Source organism: Trachemys scripta, chromosome 5 (assembly GCF_013100865.1).
Source record: "Trachemys scripta elegans isolate TJP31775 chromosome 5, CAS_Tse_1.0, whole genome shotgun sequence".
Lineage (NCBI taxonomy): Eukaryota > Metazoa > Chordata > Testudines > Emydidae > Trachemys > Trachemys scripta.
Genome location: NC_048302.1, coordinates 106566117 through 106592804, shown reverse-complemented (window position 1 = coordinate 106592804; position 26688 = coordinate 106566117). Strand labels below are relative to the sequence as shown.

Sequence of the window (26688 nt, the reverse complement as noted above, 5' to 3'; positions counted from 1 at the left end):
ATTTACTGTTTCCTTCAAGGGACAGACAAACCTATTTCAAATGTTTAAACGTTCTTTAGACTACGATCACAATTCTATCTGGGCTATTTTTGCCTGTGACACCCTTTTGATAGCAAACCAGGTTTAACTTCACTGCTCTACAGCCAAAATGCTTCTGAAATAAATGTAGTCAAACTTTACTAATTCTGGGTCACTGAGAACGAAAATGATGCTTAAATTGTTGATTGGCTCTAGTTTTCAAGATATGCTATTGGGTCAGCATATACGACCCTTGACTTGGAAATGGTGGAGGATAAGTGAGTTATAAAGGGAAGGGATCTCAATTTAAACCAGAAATGACTAAAATACATCTTTGACTGGATCTATGAATAAATCTATGACTGGGTTTGGACAGTACTTGCTTTTTAGGCAAAACAATGAATGATGCAATCTGAAGCTGATATTGTGTCATACATGATCTGAATTGCATCATGTTATTCCTAGAAGTCATGGATGATGCAATCATAATGAAGCTTACATCACTCTGCTGAACAAATTGCCCTATATCAGCTCTAGAAATCATACAGTGTCGTGCTCTCTTATTTGTCAGTGTTTGATTTTGCAAAGGGACACATTTCTGTTTAGCCAAAGTGAGCAGAGATGCCTCGTACTTGTGTGAACAGTGCAGATAACTTCTGCTATGTTTGTGGTGAAGTGACTTTTGCATCACAAAAGCGCAGTATAACCACTATGGTTAAGAAAGCCTATCACCTTTATTTTGGCTGCAAAATTGGAGATCAGGACAAGAGGTGGGCCCCACATATATGCTGCAATACTTGTGCAACAAATCTTCGCCAGTGGTTGAACAGGAAAAGGAAATCTATGCCTTTTGCAGTGCCAATGATTTGGAGAGAGCCAACAGATCATAGCAGCAATTGTTACTTCTGCATGGTGCCTCAGTTGTGAAAGGTGTGTCAAAGAAGAAAAAGTGGACTGTGTATTATCCAAACATTCCATCAGCTATACACCCAGTACCCATAGAGTACCGGAGAAAGATTGCCGGTTCCTGATGCACAAGAATTATTCTCACTTGAGTCAGACGAGGAAGAGGAAGAGGATGAAACTTCTGGTCCTGAATCATCAATGTCACAGAACCCACATTTTCTCCCATCCTCCTCTGAACCACACCTCAAAACACAAGGTGAACTGAATGACCTTGTCAGGGATTTGGAATTACCCAAGAGTAAGGCAGAGCTGTTGGGCTCCAGACTACAGCAGTGGAATCTCTTGGCAGGTGATGTTAGGGTTTCCATGTTCCGTGACCGTCAAAAGGATCTTGTCCCATTCTTCTTCATGGAAGGTGATCTTGTAGCCTGCAACAACATCGATGGTGTGATGGCAGCCCTCAACATCGTTCATGAGCCAGATGAGTGGAGACAGTTCATTGATTCATCCAAGATGAGTCTTAAAGCTGTTTTACTGCATAATGGCAATGTTTTGCCATCAATTCCAGTTGGTCATGCAGTCCATATGAAGGAAACCTATGACAACATGAAACAACTTTTGAGGTGCATAAACTATGACCAACATCAGTGGCAGCTTTGTGGCGATTTGAAGGTTGTTGCTCTCTTGCTTTGTCTGCAGACTGGATATACAAAGTACTGCTGTTTTCTCTGCGAATGGGATAGTCGTGCAAGAGATTCCCACTACATCAAGAAAGATTGGCCAGTCCGACAGTCAGTGGCGCCTGGGAGGAAAAGTGTTCAGCATCTACCACTTGTTGAATAAAGGAAGATTTTGTTACCACCCTTACACATCAAGCTGGGTCTGATGAAGAACTTTGTCAAGGCCATTGACAAAACACAAGCAGCTTTCAAGTACCTCCATGGAAAATTTCCAAGGTTAAGTGAAGCTAAGATAAAGGAAGGTGTCTTTGTTGGTCCTCAGATTCATGAACTTCTTCGAGATGATGCATTTGACCATTCACTGCGTGGCAAGGAAAAGACGGCATGGAAAGCCTTCCAGTTAGTGGCAATAAATTTTCTCAGAAACAACAAGGCAGACAACTACAGGTTGTTGGTGGAAAACTTCCTCAAGGCATACAAAAGCCTTGGTTGCACAATGTCACTAAAGATACATTTTTTGCACTCTCATCTAGATTTTTTTCCACCAAACTGCGGAGCAGTGAGCGATGAGCACGGCGAGCGATTTCACCAGGACATTGCAACAACGGAGAAACGCTATCAGGGCAAATGGAGCCCATCAGTGCTTGCAGATTATTGCTGGACAGTGACAAGTGATGCTCCATTTAATGAATACAAGAAACAAGCCAAGAAGCGCCGAATAGCCACTGAATAGGACTAAACTATGTACATAATAGTTTTTTGCCTTTTGTTTCATAATAAATTTTATTTATAGAACCCTTTTGCTGATTTTTAAAGTGTTACATAAACAGGACAGGTGAAATATTATCATGTAAAGCAACCATAAACACATGAAAAGACCTAGGTTTACAATTTATGATTAAAACTCTACTATCTACACAATATACATAGACATAAAATGTAAAAACTTAAATATCTTAGAAACAGTAGCCAATCAGTTGTTTTAATTGTCATATTTGAATTCGGCACATCAAAATACATAATAAATAGCACATTTTATCTCTGAAGCAGACGACTTCTCAAAAATTGTAGACCGGTGCTTTCAACCAATGTTTCCTGAATGTAAATTTCTTCTTGGATCTTTTCCCTGTACTTTTTAGTTCACTTTATTGAGTGCATAAGTGTCAGCCATGATAACTAGCTCTACTGTTCAAGTTAAAAGTTTTCCCAGGCATAGATCGGCTTAATTTTATAACTCTGGCCAGGTATGTTGAGGTATAATAATGTACATGAGCATTATATTAATGTTGTTTCTCATTCGCTTGATTAACAAACATCTATTTAAATCAATATATATCATTTGCTTGTTCACTTGATTTCTACTTTTCCATTGCTGCATGATTAAATTATTTTTCTGGCCAGTGAGAGAGATTTTGTATGCAATAATGTTCTAGTCCCAAAAGTTTTGAAGGAGAAACATATTTCATAGTTTCCACTTTGCACTCTACAAGGAATTTTATTTTCCAAACAAGTTCTGATTGCAGATTAAAGAATACTGCAAACCTGAAAGCATCCCTTTATTAAAAGGAATGCATTTGATTGTTGGTGGACAGCATTTGTGGCACTGCAACAGAAGATAAACACTTTGGGACGTGCAATTTAATAATTGTACTTGGTTTAAAGTATATATTGAAACTAGACAGATGCAAATTTTCATGTTCAAGTGGTGAGCATGTGAGAACTGCACTACTGGAAGACTTGCATTGAAAACAAGACTTGAAATATGTTTTCATATTTCATGTTGCCATGTTCCCTTTCTTGCACACTTGACAGTGTTGCCAACTGTACTGGCAAAGACCAGCCCAATCATTGCTTAAAACAACCGAACACAACAAAATAATGTGAACTTATTAGAAACTAATGAGCATGTTCGGAACAAATACTGTAAACAGGCCCATTTCTGTAATCATTTTAAATCATCCCCAGTGTATTCTCATTGGTTTATGCATGTGCAACCTCTCCAACTAAATCTTCAATGCAGAATAATCCTGATTGGGCATCATCTAGTGTTGTTCAGGTGTTAGTAATAACACCTTAAAAAGCTTTAAGTAGCTGTGAAGTCATTCTAAATTAGGGCGACCTTAAGTTGCTTTATATATAAAAAAGCATTAAAAATCCATCAAATGTCACAGGAAACACACATCCAAACTTGTCCTTAGTGGGGCCATTTTAGCAGCCAGCCTATTCCCTTTCCCCTCCCCCACCAGTTAACCCTCAGTACTGTGGGTGTATTTCTGCTCATCGGCTCTGAAATTGAATGTTGCCTAGTTGGAGCTTGAGGTCACATTCCTTACAGCAAGTGACTGCATGAATTTCTTGCCAGTCATCAGTTCTGGGTCTTCACTATTCTGGCAGCACATGAGAGTGCCTGGAGCACTTTCACTGATTGCCAGTTAAGCCCCAAAACTGATAAAAGCTGGCGAATTCTAATAAACAGGTTTATTGCATTGCATCCAATGTTGTCCCCTACTCTTTCTCTTATTAATATGCTGAGTAGTTCATTGAAAATGTCTGCTTCCATACTCACAAATCTTTGGCTTGTCTTTCTGCAGACATTAGATGCTATAAAGTTGTCAGTCTCAGAATAACACTTTAAAAATACTATTCTTAAGATATTCCCTGGTACTTCTCATTAACCCTGTTGATTGATGCTTATGTGTTTAACTTCACCATACCACCTTCAATAGGAAACAGGAGGTAGAGGAAAATGTAAAATGTTTGTCAATAATGGTATTTGAAATCTACTTTGAACAACCAGCAGCGGATTTTAAGTGCTTCAGTTCTGTGGGACAGGAGAGTTGGTGTCTCAGGGAACTGGTAAATTGATATGGGCCCAGATCCACAAATATGGCTACATCAGTTTATATTAAGAAGTCTTTCTTTGTAATCATAAGGGCTAAAAGTCTTATTATTTAAATAATAGGTTTCATTCTGCAGAATCTGAATCTGTCTTGGAGAACTAACTAAACATCAAGTGAACTGGAACTAGCCTGCAGACTGGGAGTTTGACATTCAGGTTCAGATTGTTAGTGATGTAATTTTTACAGGAGAGGAATCAGTGATTAGCACAGAATGCAGCATGCAAAAAGAAATCCTATAGCACATTGATGAAGACACGAACTAAGCAAAAGCAAAGCCCGAGAAATCCTTTACTAGCCTGGTTTGAACACACAGATTGCTGATATTGTTTTGAAGTATTAATTGTGTCAAATGTATTGATCACATTGGCTCAAAGAATAGTTATACACTGAACAAGTACAACCACATTTTTTTTTTCAGATATGGTCCCCAAAAGACCTTAGCAAAATGTATACACAAAACTCACTGACTTAATGCGAGCTGACGGAGGGATTTGCGGAATGGGGTTTATTATAGTTGGAGCAGAAACAATGGTTAGATTGAAGAAGGAGTGGAGGATGAAGGAGATGGAAGAGGAGGAGTTTACAGTGGTTCAGGTGACAGGGCGAGAACTAAGAGGTGAAGCAAACTTTAAGCAGTGTGGATGGAGAGGAAGGGAAAGAGGCTAGAAGTGTTGTAGAGAAAGAAGTGATAAGATTTGGTGAGACCCTGGAAGTGAAGAGAAAAGCATGAGGAGAAGGCAAATTACCCCAAGATTGCAAGCTTCAGTTATTTGGAGGGTAGTTGTCAATGATAGGTAAAGCTGGAAGCAGAGACTGGATATTCATTTTTAGCCATATAACATTGGAAGAAGTGATGGGAAGTCCAGGAGAAGATATCACAGAGACATGTGATGTAAGCCTAGACAAATGTCAGTGGTGGAGAAGTAGATTAAAGAGTCATTAGCCTGTGGAGATAAGAGAGACTGTGGGAACAGAAAGGTCACCCAAGGGATGACTGCAGAGAGGAATGATGACAGAGCATGGGAAATGCCAGCAGAGACAGGAAGGGGAGGATCCATTAATAGTAATACTGAAGGAGTTGTCAACTAGGTGAAGAAGCAAGTAGCCAGTGTTGCAGAAATCCAAGGATGAGAGGATGGTGGAGAGATAGGTGGCTTATGGTGTCAAAGAGCTATCAAGGAAAAATGAGTACAGAGAAATGACCCTACAAGGAATAGATAGTTAATGTGAAAAATGACTAGACAAATTAGATACTTGGCAGTACACCTAAAGGATCTCCTTCAGCTATTGTGGCCACCCATATTGGCAGAGTAATTAGCACAATTTCCAGTTATGGTGATTAATGGCATAATGGGGGCAGAGAGATCCATGTCTATTTATATCGTGCCTGACATCATAGTATCAAGACAGCACAGCAAAGATTAAAAGAGGCAGTTGCTATCCAGTCGTGGTCTGTTTTCTCCTAACGTGCTTAGATGAGTCCAGTGTAAAAAGATATCCTAGATGAGGAAAAGCTTGTCAGTTCTGTCAAAACTGGAAAAGGCCTTTGTAAAGAGATGTGTCTTGTCCTGTACTCTAAAGGTGGCGAGAGACGAATTAATCATAATTGTTAGAAGCATGAGGTATTTGTATTTTGAAACTGCAGTGAAAATACCCTTTATTGAACTTTGGGAGGGACTATCATTTACCAAAAAAAAAAAAAAAAAAAAAAGTCAAAAAGTCTTTAATGGTCTGTGCAGTGTGGAGAGAGTGCACAGTTTAACTAGAAATGTTGGGAAATCGTGCTCAAGGCTTAGAAATAATGAGCTCCTAATGTGTTTTCTAATCAAAGTATCGGCATGAAATTCACTATTTGGAGAATGTCCTATTATCAAGGCAGCAGTGTATCAAAAGTTCACCATGGATATTATTTTTGTCTTTCATCTTTTTATTTGACTTGTCTTCTCCTCCCCCTCCCTTTTAATAGTTTTAAGTCAAAAGCACTAGAAACACAAGAAGAGCAGTGCTTATCACATTTGTTCCAGCTTCCTTGGACCAACAGCCATCCCTGTCAGTCTTAGTTATCTTTGTGTGCAATGCTGTTTTGAGCAGAGATTTCATACACAAGTTCCCCCCCCCCCCCATCCAAGATTTAGGTACCTCATAAATCAAATTGACAAGTCACATGATGATGTTTCATTCCCTATTTTGTCTACTGGACGCAGAAAGACATGTACAGTAGGTTCCTCAGTGGTTTATTTCCTAACAATAGCACAGCATTGTGTAGTTCAGAGACTGTGTCAGACTCTTTTTGGATTGTACCTAAGCAATTCTATACCTAAATATTTTTCTGTGACAAAAAGCAGAGGCATGTTCCCACCCTTGCTTCTGAATATTCATAGCTGCTGTGGAACTAGTGGCAATTTAAAAGATTACTTTTTCCCTTTGGTTTACAGGGGAAACAGCATTTATTGTTGATACACTGATTTTCTGTTACATTTTGTTCAAAAATTATGCAAATGTATAATTAGTGACACACACAATTATGGTTCCAGGAATATGGAAGAAAGAAGCAGATTAGTTTTGTTTTATCTTCCCAGTTAAACCAATCAAAGGAATCCAGGTTTTCGTATACTTAATTTTTGCTTGCTTTTTGATTATCCAAGTTATATGTGCATTATCAATTTTCATGCAATTGCTCTTCATATTTTATTCAAGGAAACCACCAGCTAGTCAGACAAATTATCACTTGATTATTTTTTCAACCTTTTTCTCTCACGTATGTCCCTGCATCATGTATAACTGCAGCAGAGGTCAGTCAAACAATGAATGGTAACTTTAGCTTTGGTTCAGGAAATATGTATGTTGCATATTGAAGAATTTAGGATTTAAAATATTGTTTCAAAAGTAAATTGTGCACATTATTTTCCTGCTGTTGTATGTTATATGATCACGTTTATGCGCAACTGGGCAACCTTACTCAACATGGCATATATACTGTATGGAATTAGAGAACACTTTAACACCCAGTCTCTAAATCAATGAGTCACTTCTGAGGGATTGGAGGTGTTAGCTGTGAAAAAGAGTAAAGAGCATGGCATATGTTCTAGGTTTCAGGATTTTGTTTTATAAGGAATTGTTTGAAGAATATTTTTCATTTTCTTGGCCTATTTTAATAAAATAAGACATTTTAAATAATGAAGGTCTACACTGGGTATTGTCTTGTATTCACCTTAGAGCTAGCTTGGTAGAATGCAGCCAAAGAGGCTCCTATTGTCTTGTTATAGAGAGTTCCACATACGGTCAACTGTCTTTTTTGTAGTTTAGTGAGTTGTAGTGACTATGAAGGTGTGAAACTGACAGCAGTTTATAGGACCAAACATTGAACAGTAAAGCACTGTCATATCCAACTCTGCTAATGCTTCTCTTTACCTTACTGCCTGGGATGCTCCAGGAAAGTAAAAGCAGACCAGTTCTCTGAGCTACTATCCTGGCAAAGAATATATCTTTTCATGGGCTGTCAGTATTGATATTTACATAGTTGTTGCCATAGCAGGTACTGTCAAAAAGTGGAATATAAAAAAATCAGTTAATTGCAACGTAAGAATGGCATACTGGGTCAGACCAAAGGTCCATCCAGCCCAGTATTCTGTCTACCGACAGTGACCAATGCCAGGTGTTCCAGAGGGAGTGAACCTAACAGGTAATGATCAAGTGATCTCTCTCCTGCCATCCATCTCCACCCTCTGACAAACAGAGGCTAGGGACACCATTCCTTACCCATCTTAGCTAATAGTCATTAATGGACTTCACCTCCATGAATTTATCTAGTTCTATTTTAAACCCTGTTATAGTCCTAGCCTTCACAACCTCCTCAGGCAAGGAGTTCCACAAGTTGACTGTGCGCTGTGTGAGGAAGAACTTCCTTTTATTTGTTTTAAACCTGCTGCCCATTCATTTCATTTGGTGGCCCCTAATTCTTATATTATGGGAACAAGTAAATAACTTTTCCTTATTCACTTTCTCCACACCACTCATGATCTTATATATGTCGATCATATCCCCCCTTAGTCTCCTCTTTTCCAAGCTGAAAAGTCCTAGCCTCTTTAATCTCTCCTCATATGGGACCCATTCCAAACCCCTAATCATTTTAGTTGCCCTTTTCTGAACTTTTTCTAATGTCAGTATATCTTTTTTGAGATGAGGAGACCACATCTGTACGCAGTATTCAAGATGTGGGCATATCATACATTTATATAAGGGCAATAAGATATTCTCTGTCTTATTCTCTATCCCTTTTTGAATGATTCCTAACATCCTGTTTGCTTTTTTGACTGCCACTGCACACTGCATGGACGTCTTCAGAGAACTATCCACGATGACTCCAAGTTCTCTTTCCTGATTAGTTGTAGCTAAATTAGTCCCCATCATATTGTATGTATAGTTGGGGTTATTTTTTCCACTGTGCATTACTTTACATTTATCCACATTAAATTTCATTTGCCATTTTGTTGCCCAATCACTTACTTTTGTGAGATCTTTTTGAAGTTCTTCACAGTCTGCTTTGGTCTTAACTATCTTGAGTAGCTTAGTATCATCTGCAAACTTTGCCACCTCACTGTTTACCCCTTTCTCCAGATCATTTATGAATAAGTTGAATAGGATTGGTCCTAGGACTGACCCATGGGGAACATCACTAGTTACCCCTCTCCATTCTGAAAATTTACCATTTATTCCTACCCTTTGTTCCATGTCTTTTAACCAGTTCTCAATCCATGAAAGGATCTTCCCTCTTATCCCATGACAACTTAATTTATGTAAGAGCCTTTGGTGAGGGACCTTGTCAAAGGCTTTCTGGAAATCCAACTACATTACGTCCACTGGATCTCCTTTGTCCACATGTTTGTTGACCCCTTCAAAGAACTCTCATAGATTAGTAAGACATGATTTTCCTTCACAGAAACCATGTTGACTTTTGCCCAACAATTTATGTTCTTCTATGTGTCTGAATTTTATTCTTTACTATTGTTTCAACTAATTTGCCACGTACTGACATTAGACTTATCGGTTTGTAATTGCTGGGATCACCTCTAGAACCCTTTTTAAATATTGGCATTACATTAGCTATCTTCCAGTCATTGGGTACAGAAGCTGATTTATAGAACAGGTTACAAACTATAGTTAATAGTTCTGCAATTTCACATTTGAGTTCTTTCAGAACTCTTGGGTGAATGCCATCTGATCCTGGTGACTTGTTACTGTGAAGTTTATCAATTAATTCCAAAACCTCCTTTAGCGACACTTCAATCTGTGACAATTCCTCAGATTTGTCACCTACAAAGGACGGCTTAGGTTTGGGAATCTCCCTAACATCCTCAGGCATGAAGACTGAAGCAAAGAATTCATTTAGTTTTTCCGCAATGACTTTATCGTCTTTAAGTGCTCCTTTTGTATCTCGATTGTCCAAGGGCCCCACTGGTTGTTTAGCAGGCTTCCTGCTTCTGATGTACTTAAAAACATTTTGTTATTACCTTTTGCGTTTTTGGCTACCTGTTCTTCAAACTCCTTTTTGGCTTTTCTTATTACATTTTTACACTTAATTGGCAGTGTTTATGCTCCTTTCTATTTACCTCACTAGGATTTGACTTCTACTCTTTAAAAGATGCCTCTCACTGCTTCTTTTACATGGTTGTTAAGCCACAGTGGCTCTTTTAAAGTTCTTTTATTGTGTTTTTTACTTTGGGGTATACAATTAAGTTGGGCCTCTATTATGGTGTCTTTGAAAAGTGTCCATGCAGCTTGCAGGGATTTCACTCTAGTCACTGTACCTTTTAATTTAATTCTGTTTAACTAACCTCCTCATTTTTACATAGTTCCCCTTTCTGAAATTAAATGCCACAGTGTTGGGCTGTTGAGGTGTTCTTCCCACCACAGGAATGTTAAATGTTATTTTATGGTCACTATTTCCAAGCGGTCCTGTTATAGTTACCTCTTGGACCAGATCCTGTGCTTCACTCAGGACTAGATTGAGAATTGCCTCTCCCCTTGTGGGTTCCTGTACCAGCTGCTCCAAGAAGCAGTCATTTAAAGTATCAAGAAATTTTGTCTCTGCATTTCATCCTGAGGTGACATGTACCCAGTCAATATGGAGATAATTGAAATCCCCCACTATTATTGAGTTCTTTATTTTGATAGCCTCTTTAATCTCCCTTATCATTTCATCGTCACTATCACTGTCCTGGTCAGGTGGTCGATAATAGATCCCTACTGTTATATTCTTATTAGAGCATGGAATTACGATCAATAGAGATTCTATGGAACATGTGGCTTCATTTAAGCAAGCTATATATGTTCTACATTTGTAAGGTTACATTTGTTGTGTTAATTTCAGCCGTCTCTCTTGATGATGTCCATCTTAATGGATATTTTGTGTGGTCCCTCCTTGACAACTTTGAATGGACTTGTGGATACAGCTGTCGATTTGGACTTTTCCATGTTGACTTTGAAAACCCAGCTCTCCCTCGTGTTCCTTACCGATCAGCAATAGAATATGCCAAAGTTATCTCCAACAATGGACTAACAAAATCAACTGAAGAGCTGCGATGATCTGCCTTTTGGTACCAAGAGCTGTCTCATTCCTAAGAAGCCATATATGTAAAATAAAAAAAATAATATTTTAGAAAAATGCTGACTAGTCTATCTGTTTTTATATAATAATTAAACTGACAGGTTCAGTTAGGAATACATGGTTTTCCTTGTTGTGTAAGGAGGGAGGAAGTAAAATAACTGGCAAGTTACTTTGTAGTGGATTTGGCAACTGTGTTTTAAACTGTATGTTTAAAGGAACACTGTCAACTTGAAATCTAATTAGTTTTAAATGTGAGCTACAAGTAGTTTCAACTGCCTGTGACTTTCCTGCCAGCTCTTGTAATTTTACAGCCACCTTCTCCTGTATTCATATGCTTTTCTTTCTCCTGAGGCTGCGTGAAAGCCCCAAACAAGCAGAAGAAAAGGATTATAGTGAAAACGATTATACAGAAAGTGTTGACAAATGAAGAAAGCAAATCAACACAAGTATAGGATTTAACACACACAGAGAGATACACACACACATGCACACCCCTTCTAATTCTTTCAGTTTGAGAAATCTTATAAATATAATTACTGCCCCCACCCTCTCCCAAGGAGAAGGGGCAGCAGCATGGGAATTGCACCTCAGAAGGACCTCTCTCAAGCACAGTACCTCCAGGGGTGGGGCAGGTTCCGGACCAAGCCTTGTGCAGGGCTGTGCCAAAAGGCACAATTTGGCCCACCATAGGTAAAAAGTTGTCAGACAGAAATGTGAATCTTGAAGTTGATGGGGTCCCTTTAAAATGTATTCACACGGCTTTGAAAATTTTGTCAGTATACTCTTGCTGTAACAAAGCTCACATCTGAGCCAAAGAAAAAAGCCCTGTTATAGCAAAGGGTTCAGTATACAATACCAAACAGCCTTCCGCCTCTAACAACGGGGAGAAAAAAGTTGAAATCACTCTTTATAAAAAGAAGCATTTGCAATAGGAAAAGTAATATGAAAAACTGCAAACCTTTCCTAGAAACGAAATACACAGCTCTGATGCTTAGATTAAAAACAAGTTGTTTTGCTCTTACATGTGATGCGTACAATGTGCAGCTGTTCACAAAAGACCAGAAGACTTAATATATAAACGAGTAAGATTGCTGGCTTTGTTCCTTTTTTATTATAAAAGCCACATCTATTTTACCTGTTCCACTGTTATAATAACGTGCTCTGGTAAGATTAAGACTTTATTTTTCTCTCTTTGGCATTTGTGTTGGGTGCGCACAGAGGAGAGAGAAAGAGAGAAACTAATAACACTTTGCTGTTACTCTGTGTAGTGTCTTTCATCCCAGGATCTCTAAGTGCTTTTCAAAGGATGGGTACAGTAGGTATTATTATTAATTTTCCCATTTTACAGCTGGGGTAATAGATTAATGAAGAATAAGAATTTTATATTCAGCTGTTATGTTGAAGTTAAATCTTACACATGCTCTCCTTTCACGTAGGAGTCGCATACCTCCTCTCTAGGTTGTCCAGCTTATCAGGATCTAACAGGCAAAGTTCATAATAAACTTCAAGTTGCAATAACATTTGAATATCTGCTTAAAATCTATTTCTGTAAAAATTACCTCCTGGCTCTTGACATTAGAGATGGAAGACTTGGTCTCACTAACTGCAGTGTGAGGGTTGTTGGCAGCAGCAGCTTTCAGAGCAAAGCTGGGACTGCAGTTATGCTCCATTGGTGTGATTTTTCTCTCCTCACTGTGGAGTAAGCTTCTTTTGTTCTTTTTCTCTTCTCTCCTTTTGTGCCTGACTGCTTTGTTCTAACTTGCGTCAGTTTCAAGGAACATTTTATTCACTTTCTTGTTTGCATTAGGCATTTTTTTCTTTAATTTTCCAGGATTGCTAACACCAGTGTAACTCCACCAATGGTGGCAATATGGAGAACCTTAGTGGACAAGGCAACACTGGCTGCCAGCATTTTTACTGCAGCATAGCATAGACTGAGATGAAATCCTTGTCTACACTCCCAGTATTACCATCATTGGCTGCTAGATTGGTCCCATAGGGCCACTAGCATCCAGCACAAGATAGAGATTCTCCCCTGAGTTATCCTGTGTGCATTTCAGATTCAGCCAAGGAGATGGGTCATAAACTTTTGTGGCTAATGTCTGTTGCTTATCAGGGTTATTTACAGCACAGGCATGTTTGAAACAAAGCAGGCCAGGGAAAGTCCTGAGGAGTCCTTTCAACCAGACTTTCTGTAGTTTTTTATTGAAATAAAAGCCAACTATAGATAATATGATCTAACATCACTCTCAAGCATATTGTGTAAGAAGGACTGTGTGCAACTCTTGATATTAATGCAAGGTGAAGATAGGGCTTTAAGGCACATCATAACAATAGCCCAAATAATATAAAGTGCAATTGAATCAGCATTTTTGTTAGTAACTAATCACTTCTGCACCATGCTTGACAGTTCCACTTCGGCACTGCATAAACAGTCAGTGAGATTCTAACCAATCCAGTTTTTTATATTTTCATGCAGTATGCAGGCTGTTTGATTCAGTGGTTTTGGATCTAGATCCCTGAGTAGATCTATTGAATGCTTCAAGCCTTTCTTAATTTGGGTTTCCTGCTTTTGCGAAATGAGATCATTGGCTTCCCATAGCAATAGATCCTACCGCTAATCCATACAGTCAGGGACAGCATTACTTTCTATTGTAAGAGAGCCCTACTTGGATTTCTGGTATGTCAGATCTTTACAGCTGTGTTCATGGTATACTTGCCTAATGAACATCATAAATAGGAATTCTATAATGGCATTACACAGTTCTTCTGGGATTGACCAACTCCACCTAATGAGATAATTTTCCTTCACTTCTTGTTGATTCATACATCTGAAACTATTACTTTCCACCCTCCCATTGTTATAGCTGTCTAAGCATGTGCATATGTACAATATAATAGTTGGCACTGTCTAGTGCTCTGCTTGCATAGGAAGTAAAGTATGACACATTTCATTCCCAGTCTTTTTAAAAAGCCAAAAAAATTCCTATCGGTGGTCCTGATCCTGGAATATGCCACACACCTCATAGAATATGACGTATACCCTCAAATCCCGCCAACTGTATGTTGCAAAATTGAGCCCCGTATCATCAGGAAAGTGCTGTAATGGTATCCCAAAAAGAGAATTAGGGCTCACTTGTTTGCATAGATTATAGTGTGATCACTAAGGGTGCTCAGCCTTGCTGTTAAATCAAAGTCTCCTTGAGCTTATGTTACATTTCTGGATGTCCTTCATGTTCACTTGAAGATAGTTTCTACGCAATGAAGATACCCTAAGTGACTTGGGATAGAGGGTTGAATAGCCCTAATGTTAATGTTAAACTGGATTTACGTTTAAATAAAAATTAAATCATTCATATTTTACCTTTTTTTTTATGTTTTGTACTTTGTCAATTGTTAATATCAAATAGCACAATAAAAGTTCTTAAACCACATTTACTCAAAACTAATGTATATTGTTTATTTTATTTGTGTTTCTTATGCAGTCTTTATCTTATTTGTGTTTCTTATTCATTCTTCCTTGTTACGTTTTATAGTATATCTTATTTACAATTTATTTATACAATCCTCCTATAGTCCTGATAGATAGGGGTATTTTCTTGATTTTAATTAGGCATTGGTAGAATATTATTTTTTTCTACAGGGCAGAGGTATAAGTTTTACAATAGTACAAATGGGCAATGCATTTTTGTCTGCAAAAGAAATTAATAGTTTTCATTGTAAATAATATATTCCATCACATTTGGTCTACCAGGTGAAATAAATATTCTGAGTGCTGGCATGCAGGCTTACTGAAAGTGCAGTGACCATCTGCATCTCTCTGTTGGGCTTTAAAGGCCAGTTCTCCCTTCCAAAGATTTATAATACAAAGGGCAATTCACTAATTAATACTGTAAATTAGTGTTGCCATGAGGTTAAAATAAAAAAAAAAAAACCCTAACAGCCCCTGCAGTATTTCAATTAATGTTATTTTTAATTGCTTGTATTAGCATTTGAGAACAAGATTGATTAGCTTTTGACCGCCAAAAAAAGCAGAACTTGAAGAAGTTAAATACCGAAATGGAAGTTGTTAATTATACTTAAATATCCATAGATACTGTACATAGAAATCTGGAAGGTCATCAGAGTGCTGGAAAGGGTGCATTTTATTTCTGTTTTATTTAAATGAAAACATACATGTTTGGATAGAGCCACATTTATTTCTCATGTTCTCTTAATTGATTACAGAAATTAACATCCCCAAAATCACTCTAAAAACAAAACAACTTTACTATTGCATCTGCTTATTGAAAGTAATTTTAGAAGTTGCTAAACTTTAAATGATTAGTTAATTCTCAATTTGTGATTAAAGCTGTCAGCATGAAAACTCCTATTAAAGCTGTCAGTTATCCTTTTTAAGGCCCCAATTCAGTAAATGGTCCCTATTCAGAAAGACATTTAAGCACCTGTTTAGTCCCATCAAAGTCAATGAGGCAGATCCTCAACTGGTGTAATTTGTTAGACCTCCATTGACTTCAACTGAGTGATCACCATTTGCACCAGCTGAGGATCTGCCCCATTAATGGGCTTTACCACATACTCTGCAGAACTGGGGCCTAAATCCTTATACATGAGAGGCCTGGTTGTTCAATGGGAGCTGAAAGTGCCTAACACCCTTGCAGTACCTGTCCATAAATGAAGGATATGAATCTTGCCATGGTAACAAAGACTGAAGTGTTCATTGACACTGTTGCTATGTCTTCTCTGTCCCCATCCTGACCCACTTGCTTGTGTCATCCTGTCACATCTTGTCTTTAGACTGTGTCTACGCTTCAGGCTGGAGATTTAATTTCCGCCTTGAGGAGACATACTTGTGCTAGTGAGCTAAAAATAGATCTCCAGCACCTCCGGCAGTGGTACAATATTGTAAGCGGGTGCAAGGCTTATGCCCCTGCCCCTTCCCACCATGGTAGCAGTGTGGGAGGGAAGCAGAGCTTTCCACACTTTCTTCCTGGTGTCTCACTTTTTGCAGCTGAAATAAAAGGGAGAGAAAGGGGAGAAAACTCTGAAAATCCAAACACCCAAAATGAAAAACAAGTCTTTCATTTCCCAAAAACTGAAAGGAGGAAACAGAGTTTTAAGTCAAAATGAAACAAACATGGTTTTGTTTTGAAATTTCAATTCAAGCTAATGATTTTGTTGTCTCAAATTTTCCAATTGGAAAAAAAAATTACACTGAAATCAACATTTTCTCAAGAAATTTTTGATATTGAGAAACTCACATTTTTCAAGAGTAAATATTTTCATGCAAAAAAAATGTTGACCAGTTCTGTTAAAACTGAAGGGGATTTTTTTTGTCAATTTAATAGAGGATCTGGGTGTTTTTTGTTTCCTTTTTTAATATTAGAGGCAATACTTTAGATTTAATTTGATTAAGTAATGAGACTATGGTAAGTGAACTGACTGAGGATCACATGAGAAACAGTGATCACACATAGACAAGGCTGCAAGACTCAGTCATTAACTTATGTATATAAATGAGCAAATTCTATATACAATGTTGTATATAAATGCGGATATCCACAATTAATAAACTAAAAAAATCCCCAGCATAGTGACTGGCACAGAAGTTGTTTGATAATTCTTGAAAGCTGTTGTTGAATTTCTAGATGCAGTGTACAAGCCAAATAGGATGCTGTGTTTCATTACTAGAGAAGCAGATGATAAATCAAGTTAGATAGAATTAATAGTGTCTAATACTGGATTACCATATTTGGTAGTGATCACCATATTTTAGGATATAATTGTCCTTAGTGGCATATAATACAGAACATAAAGTATGAAAAAGCTTTTAAAAAGTGGAGAGGAAAGATGATAAATGTGAGACTTCATTATTTTTAAAACTGAATGGGTGTTTTTATCTTGGAGGGTTTTTTTAAAGTAATTGTACATGGACTTGTACAATCGTAACACAATAAGGTGTGTACTGGTGCAAATAAATGATGCTCACCCATTAAGAAAAGAGAACAATAACCTTACAAATGTTTTGCATTTTTCCACAAGAGCCGTGGTATTTCCAAGAAAATAGCACCAAAAGTACTTGGGAAAACTGGTTGCTTGGGTTTTTTTTGTTTTGTTTTTTAATGCTTTACATTTGGACTTCATTAGTGTGAGTTATTTACATCTTATCAGGATTGTGGCACACAAAAATTGATACCTTAAACAATTTTTTTTTGCTTTTTGTTACCCTTTTATTGTATCTAGAAATGCAATGGGATTTTTTTCCCCGTCCTGCCCCACTCACCACCAAAGAGACATCTATGCCACAAAATTGGAATAATTCCTTCTCAGTGAATTCCACAGACTTTTAAATTGGACCTTAAGTACCACTTTCTAGAGTCTGTTGCCATAGTTGTATATTGTGCTGTAGTTCCCCCAAAAAGGGCAGCATTGGAAGCTCCAGTCAGACACTGATGAGTTTATAAGTGTACACTTATGCTTCTTGCAGATTTCATGGTATAGTGCCACAGGTACAAAATCTTGAATAGAATTACCCTAAAAAAAAAGTGATAATGATCATCTTGCTCTCACTACTTTCCCCAAGGTTTACAGGAGTGAGCACAAGCTGGCTACAAGGAAGTCCTGGGTTCTCTTCCATTAGCTGACCATAATACTTCAAAAATATTATTTAGTTTGGCCACAGATAACCACTGTGAAGTAAGCAGTTATGATTCCCATTTTAAAATGGAATAACCAAGGGAGAAAGAGAGAGAGAGAGTGTTTTAGGTAACTTTTCTCACACAGAAAGTGCTTATTGGGGATTTGATAGGCAGATGCCTAACCTACAGTATCACTGAGGGAAGTCCCTTAACATCTGTTTCTCATTTTATCCATTTGTATATTGGGGTAATATCTACCTATCAACGTATGTGAACATTTTATTTCCTGAATATGTTTGGATTTCACCATCTATATAAGGGTCATTTCTTCCCTTTCTCACATACTGCTAAGTCATGTATACCCTCTCTGCATCCTCATCTGTAAAAATGGGGCTAAAATACTTACTTCATAGGGACAACCCTGAGGATTAATTAGTAAGGTGCTTTGTAAATGTAACATGCTACATTATGGAGAGAAGGTCTCACCACAGTGAAGATTGTAACTAACTTTCCTTTCAGTGCAGTTTTGATAAGCCCACACCCTTAATTCCAGCAAACAGACATCAATTCACCCAGAATGGCTAGTGGGTGAGAATGTATCACCCTCTGGTTGCTGACACCCTAAGGGTAATCATCCTACTATGTCAAATGACTGTTCGCCTTAACTTCAAGTTCTAGTGGTTTGTAGCTTGAGAAAGAGCAACAAACACTAGGAGGAACAGGCGAATAGTTAGATGAGAATTACATAGATATCCTTGACTCTTTAAAGCACCAGGAGACCCTTGGGTGGAAGGTGATACAGAAGTGTTATTACTTCTATCAGAGGTGAAATAAGAATCAGACTTTTCCTGTAGTAGAATTTTGCTAACGTCTTTATCCACCATTTTGCCTTGCCAATGGGAAGGAAATTTCTGTAAAGAATGACCTTCTCACAACATGTACTATATACATATAGAGACAGACCTGAGAAACCAATATGCTGAATATTACTGCTAGCAGTGTTATGATTTAGGAGCTGCCACTCTGGGAATCCAAGCTCAAGCCTTTTCATGCAGTTGGCTTTACATGCCTTTGTATATTAAGCCAGAGTATCATGCAGAACTGAAAACATTTTATTTACCACTATAGTCGCAATAAACGAGACCGTGATGGGAATTCTACATTATGTTTCAGTTTTCTTGTAAATGTGCTTTTACTCATAAAATCTAATATACAGTTCTTATTTCTTTAATGGACTGTGAATGGATTTGCTTGCACTGTAGAAGCAATGAGAGGGTGGCTTTGACTGAGAATGACATCTTTCTTGCAATTTGATTTTTTACAGCAGAACGGGTCATGGAAAACCTTGCAAATCCTACACATTCTGATAAACCATTCTCCTATAAGACTGCCTGATACCAGACTTCACCTTATTGATTCTAAATTACATTTAATCCTGTTAGGATCACCTTTATTGAAAGGCAAAGACCACTTTGTGATGACACTGAAAAAGGGCTCCGGAGCACAGAGAACAGATTGGCAGAATGTGAACCCTTTTGAAACATTCCAACACAGTAACTTTACAACATTGTCATGCTGTGTGGGGCCTCAGCTGACAGTGTTGGGGAGATCAGTACTAATAATTCTTTTTGCACAGGAAGTACATTCTGTACCACACAGGATAATACATGATGTGCCCAGTGAGCTGTAAGCCATAGGCCATTCTGTTGGAGATGGTGCAATTTGATTAACGGAGATACCTTTCAGGGGGGAAAGATGCTGTTGCTGTGCTCAAATTAAAATAACATGGCTGCAGGGAAAATATCTATATAGAAGACGTTAGGGATAGAGCGCATAATAATAGCCTTGTCATGTTAGGATCTAGGGTACCAAAGATATAGGAGCCTTTTATTACAGTTTACAGGACCTTCTTTACTAAACTTTTTTATTAGCAATAAATTCTGGTTTGGATACTAATTTGATGCATTTGAAAACTATGCCAAAGTGCACTTTTGTTCTTGTCATGAAAATATGGGGAATAAGGTCTACGTATCCCTGCTGTGGCAAGTTGACACCTAACAAGATTTATACTATTTGAAAATCCTATTCAATGCATTGCATAGGTAAGTTCACTACAGTTTATTTGGAACATTTCTGCTACAAATAATGTTAATATCTTTGTTTTGATGTGACACACACAATTTATTTAATCTGGTATCTCATTTTTCAATATATTCATGAAAAGTGTTGAATGGGTGGGGGAGGGAATCTGCCAATACAAATGTTGTTCGTTTTCAATATGACAGCATTCAGAAGTCCCAAGAAACGTAACAGTTGAATAGATAATGTCACATATCATAGCATTATTCGGATGGTGTGATCTTCTTATTGATTGGACAGCAGTTTCAAATTTAAAGCTTATGCTACATTTCACTAATACTTTGACAATGAAGAGCATGAGCAATGGTCTGTCAAATGTGTGAAAATTGCGCCGTGCAAGTAAATAAAGGCCCCGTTCATAATTCTTTGAACGGATGATGGTAACGTTTATTCTGGAATTAAGCAATAATGAAATACAGGCTATGCTTTGTGCTCTAACCTAACATGGGGTTACAATGCAAGAGCAACTCTCTCATTACCAGTATTAGGAAATGGCTAAAATGTTTAGCTTCCCACCCCTCCATTGTAAGGAGATGACTTCTAAGAAAGATAAACAGAGAGATCATTATTGAAACGGTGGTCTGAAATCTCAATAGTTACCAACCATTTAGACAGCAGGCATTTTATGCTGTTAATTAAGAGTGAGTAATATTCAAAGATTTTCTTAGTAAAGAGATACAATTTAATTTGTTTTATACTGTTACCCATTATAGGCTTGAGTGAAAGGCCAAATAATTCTACTCAGATTTTAAACTGCACCCCGCACTATGCTATCTGAGTTCCGAGGAATGGTGCATTAAGCAAAATGACTAGAATGTTACAGGTGGTTCCTTCTTCATTCCTCTTCCTAAGGGGAAAAATGTATATGGGTGGTTAGTTTATGTGCTTTGAACTTTAATTTGTGAAGGCAAGGCCAAAGAGGTGTACCTTGTCCTTGGATCAAAAAGCAGTGCTCATCATATGGAAAAACGTATTCCTATTTATGCTAGTAGTGCCTAGAGGTCCCAGATGAGACTGAGGCCCCATTAAGTTAGGTGCTATACAAACATAGTTATAGACATTCTCTACCTTAAGGAGATTCCAATTTAAATTGACAAGACAAAGCCTGGGAGGAGAGATAGAGGCACAGAGAAATAAAGTGACTTTCCTAATGTGACATCGCAGGTCAATGGCAGAGCCAGGACTATGAATCCAGGTCTGCTGAGGCCCAGACTGCTGTCCTATTCACTGGACCATACTGGTAGTTTTTTTTGTTTTTTTTTAATTACTTGTTTTTTCCTAACTTCTGATACATCCTTAGTAGAACTGGTTGGAAAAGGGGGAGTCAGTGGAGGGAGAGGGGAATTTACAAATATTCATGCATTTTTTCCTTGAGGGTTTGTAACTTTTGATTTTGAAATGCCATTGAATAACCAGCTCTTGTGCTTAGTTTTCTATTAGTTAGCCTAAAAATGTCCACTTGAGAGTCAAGTTTTCATTTTATTTATACATGATTCTGAACTCTTACCTCTGATTTCCTTATTTTCTATTCACTTTTAAAATATTGGAAAGAAACTACCATCCTTGATTATAAACGGGGTTTTTCCTGCCCAAGGTCAGTTCAGGAAAACACCCACCATAAACTTACAGGGCCTGAATCTGATCTCATTCCAGCTCATATGAATCAGGAGTAACTCTGTTGAAGTCAGTGAAGTTAAGCTAGTATAAGAACAGTGAGGTTTGAATCCGTACAATTGCAGTCAGAATCAGGCATCTGTTTTCCCACAACCCTGGGAAATAGGAACCAACAGTCCTAATTCTAGTTGCCTCCATGACAAGGAATAAGGCTGAAGACACCTCTGTCTTTCTATTGTATATAATTCAAGGAATTATACTTCCTTCTGGAGTGATGAACTCTTACATAAGGAAAATAGCTGAGGTTAGACAAGTTATATGGCATAAATTATGGTTTACTGAAGATCGAAGTAAGCAATTTAAGCCAATTAGATATGTGCTACAAGTAATTCTACTATGTGCTTTATAAGTGATATTTTTACTCTCCCGACAGAGTCTATATATTCTCCTGCTACATCTATTCAAATGGGTTATGACTTTTTTTTCTAAAAACAGTAAAATAAGACTCCCTCAGCCTCTGGCAGCTACAAATGAGGTCCAATATTTTTACTGCTGTCAGCTACCCGGTGGGATCTATCTTTAGTCAAAGCAGCATACCAACCATGCTGTGCAGTAACTCCATGAGAAATATAAGATTTCAAGCTTATGCCAAAATTTTAAGTTGTATTCACCCTAGAGTCACATCTGTGGAATGTGCTGGGAGAACAGCAAAATATATTGCCTCCACTATGGGGTATCAAGGAATCCTTTATCTTGCTATTACCATTCATAGACCCTATCACTTTCAGATGATGACAGAAAATCATTGAAACTAAACTCCCTACTGTCCAGCAATGACAAAGAAAACATCTCAGCGTATCAGTTGTCTTGTAGCAATTGTCATTGGGCACTGACAGCATGCAAAGTGTAATGTCATCCTAATAATTAAAAAGTCTTTTAGACAAACCTGTTTTTCCCAGTGGTAAATTGGTGTCAATTTATTTATCAAGTTTTCTTTACTAAATTGAGAAGAAATATTGCCACCGTGAGATGCATAGGCATTTCATAGCATTCCCAGGGAAAAGAAAACAACAACAACAAAAACCCAGAAAAGCAGACAAAATGTGTCTCTAGGAGAATGAGATACCTCATTCTCTTTTGATTTAAAAACTTCACATAAGGAAAGTTTTACTCAGAATGTTAACAAAAAAATTGAAAAGTGAATGCATTGGATTTTTTTATCTGTATTATCAAAGACTAGGGTTGGTTTTGATTTAGCCTTTTCTTTTTCCCGATGAAATGTTTCATGTTGTAATGTAATAGAATTGATAAGATCTGAGACACTGACTTTTAATGGAATTTCATTTTTTAAAAATAGGCACATAAAATGTCTCCATAATAAACTCAATTAGAGAAAATAGAAGATTGCATTATTTCATCATTAATACAAAGAGCTGGATAATTAGGATGATGTGATATGCAGATTGATTGAAATTCAACCCTCCCTTCACAAAACTGGAGTAATCGGGCCTTGTGTGGGGAACTCTCCGGGGCTGAAGGACAGACTTCACCTCCCAACCTGTAGACTCACTACAGAGCTGCACTTACATCCCCACTCACAATTACCATATTTACAACTAATGAGGAGCTTCATGTGTACAGTACCTATGTGAGGATCATGTGCCTTTGGATCTGAGGAACTGCAGACCCAATAGGCCTGTCTCTACTGATTTTACTTATGGCCAACATTGATATCTGCCCCTTCATGGCTCTGAGGGCTGCACAGACCGCTGCTCTTGTCCACACCGAGAAGAGGCACTGAGGGCTAAAAGTGGCCCAGCACCCTCTGTATGTATTCCTTCTCATTTGGGGCCAATTTCATCTTAATTAAGAAATTACCTATATAAAAGATGAAGAACATTATGACAAAGCTCTCTTGTTCTGTCTTTTTATAACCTCACGATGCTGGTGAAATCATTTGGGCCAGATCCCAAGGTGGTGTGACTCAATGTAGCTCCATTGCTTTCAGTGGTACTCTGGCAATTTCTGCCAGCTGAAGATCTGACCCACTATCTCCTGTCTATGTGTTTCAATAGCATTCTATTTCATTTTCTTTGTAAGCTGAAAATTTCCTGTTAATTATTTAGTTCTACCTCTTGCTGCAGCATCATGACCTCCTAACTACAATGTACTGTGCTATTAATTCAGTCCTTTTATGCCATGTTTGCCCCACCATTTTCTCTTCCTTTATGCAGTTCCCCAAGCTATTTCCCAGCCTTTAAGGGCACTTTGCTTTCTTAGCACTAATAATTTTCCAAGCATTTGTCTTCATATTTTTGTACTAGTGTATCTTAATGTGTCTCACCAAATGTTATTGTCAAGGTCTTTCTATTTTATAGTTTCCAGGCATGGCAGTTGAAATACTGTACATGTCAATGCCTCTACCAACTAACCATTTTTTACTGATAAAAAGAATAAAAACCTTTCAATCAATCTGAAACCAGCTTATTCCTGAATGTACTATAAACTGTATTGTCCAAAACTGCACTTTTATGAATGAACCAGTTTCTGATTTGCTGAAGCACTGAACAAATTAATTTTCTGATACAATCAGAATGAAAGGGAGTTTTTCAAAACTCAAAGGGCAAAATTCAGCTCTCTGCTCAGCACCTGTACAAGCACTTAAATGGGACTTAACAAATGCATGAGACCTTTATGAGCGTTGTCTGTACTGGAGTGAAATTTACAGAGCTTCATTAGTTCACTGTGGTACATTAGTACCCATTGGAATAAGCTAGGGTTTTGACTGGTCAGATTTCTATCATCTCACACTGTTCTCCGTCTTATGATTTATGAGAATTTAACACTGTCAAGAATGGTGTGCTCCTAAATTGTCCCTTATTTGTTTAAAAAATTAAGTCAATATGGTTTAAAATAAATGTTTTACATGATTTATGTATTAAGATTCCCAATATCTAGAATTCATGAGAAATTGTATAATGATAAACCAGTGGGGCAGGATTTGGAGAAAAAAATAGTTAAGGAAACATATTTCCATTTCGAGCTTCCAAATAGTTGTTATAAAAAACTATACAAATGTTTTGAGAATGAGGAAATGTGTCTTATTTTTCTTTCAAACTGATGTGCCTGAGATATCTCTTGAATTCTTTTAAAATTAATTTGGCTTCCATGGAATGCTGCATTGTCAGATTTCCCCAGGTCTGCCAAGTAGCTTATTTATTTCATTATTCTTAAGCTTATAACCTTGACTGCTATGACACATGGCATGGGGCTTATTAAGCATTCCTATGCTAACATGTGGGCACATCCCAAAACTACCAGACCAGACACCATCTCCCCTTCCAGTTGCAAGGACTCAGAATGCTCACAGAGTTTAGTGGAGTCCATGACCTTAGTCAAACCACCTATCTTCCCATGCTTGCAATCGGCATAGGGGCAATGTTCCTTTATGTCCCAGTTTCCCACAAGAAAAATCCACCAGACCCTTCTCTTGTGTATTCTTCCTATACTCTAAGTAAGCACCTTTTATTGTTCTCTCCCTCAAAGTCCCCATTCCCTTATTTTCCCCCCCGATGGCTTGTTGGCAGGTGTAGCTGTCCTTCAGATTTAGCATACAGCTATGTCCACAGTAGTATCTTCAGTGGCCCTACGAGATGCTAACACACTCCGCAATCTCCCAGGCACGGCACTACGAATTGCTCCAATATTAAGTCCATTCATTTCCATATTGTTTGGGTCTCAGACTTGAGCCAGCCAGCTGCCAAGTCTGTCAGGTGCCAGCAGGGGTGAACGTAAGGCGGTACAGGCCAGTATGGCATATCGGTAAAAAGTGGCCGCCGGTACCGGCCCCTACCACCTTACTTTAAAGCGCTTTCGCTTTTGTGCCCTCCCGTTGGTGCCCCTGCTGGGTCTCTAGTGGCAGGGCCGCTGACGGGGGAGCACAAAAGGGGCAGCAACATTAAAGCGCTGCCGCGGCAAAGGACTCTGCTTGAAGTGCTGCAGCAGCAGCACTTTATCATCGCTGCCCCTTTTGCCCCCCAGGCTGCCAACGGCCCTTCCGGAAGGGGAGGGCAGAGCCGGCCCCCATACCGATGAGTTTTCAATTTTACTTTCACCTCTGGGTGCCAGGCAAAGGAGTAGAGCCACATACCTAGAGAAAGATGATCACCTTGAAACCATTACTGGGATTCTTCCTCAGAGATGCACCATCAGTTTCATGGCCTCCATCTGTAGCAATGTCCTCATCTCAGGTCGGATAAGTGGCTTGTGCACGCACCATAAGAGGCCAGACAAAGAGATCAGAGCTCCCACTGAGCTGTAGCAGCTACATACTCTTAAGTGAATAAGTCAGCCTCTGGGTCCTCTTCTGATCCTAGCGTGGATAGCGAATGGCTGGCTTACTAGCGGCATCAATGGTTAATAACTTTCTGAAACAGTTGATGCTGGAACAGTTTCCACTGCTGGGCTGCAGGCTTATTGTGTGTCTGTTGTTGTCAGGGTGGTCTTGCTGCTCCTTTGTAAATTGGTTCAAGGCCTGTAGTGCTGCAGAACTAGGGTTACCATCCGTCCGTATTTCCCCGGACATGTCCGGCTTTTGCGTCTCTAAATAGCCGTCCGGGAGGAATTGGTAACAAGGTTAAAATGTCCGGGGAGGTTTCTCCCTCGCCTCCCTCCCTCCCTTCCATGCAGAGTGTGGCTGCTGATTGGGCGGCTAGGCCGATTGACCCACTCCCATTGGCCTCCAGCAGCCAGAGCCCTCCCCTGCTCCCCCCTCCCTCTCTCTGTAGTCCTGTGTAACACACAAACCGACCCACGTGGAGCCAGAATGGTAAGAGGAGTCGGGGGGGGGGCAGTCAGGGAGCGGGGGAGTGTTGGATGGGTCCCCAGCCTCCACCTGCCATCCCCCCTCTGCGCATCCCCCTCTCCATGGGTCCCCCCTCCCTGTCTGCCTCTCCCTTGTCTGCGTGTACTGCCAGAGCCAGCAGCAACTGCTGTCTGCTGCCCCCGGGTCCTAGTGCCCCCATCCACTAATGGGAAGACAGGCTGCCCTTACCCTGTCCTTCCACCCTAGCCCTGAGCCTCTCCAACACCCCAAACCCCTCGACTCCAGCCCTCATCCCCACACACCCTAATCCTCTGCTTCATCCCTGAGCCCCCTCCTGCATCATGAACCCCTCATCCCCAGA

The 26688-nt window shown here is 38.9% G+C and overlaps 1 protein-coding gene across 4 annotated transcripts in view; it reads left to right on the top strand.

Moving 5' to 3' along the window:
• LOC117877571 (cytosolic beta-glucosidase-like) overlaps positions 1–26688 on the top strand; it is a 143419-nt gene that overhangs the window by 78175 nt on the left and 38556 nt on the right. For 2 of the 4 annotated variants that reach the window (XM_034770692.1, XM_034770691.1), the window contains one exon: positions 10875–14553. The exons of the other annotated variants lie outside the window; for them this stretch is intronic. In XM_034770692.1, coding sequence (XP_034626583.1) covers positions 10875–11089 — 215 coding nt within the window. In that variant the 3' untranslated portion in view covers positions 11090–14553. Of the gene's footprint in view, positions 1–10874; positions 14554–26688 lie in introns of those variants that run through there. 4 annotated transcript variants of the gene reach the window in all.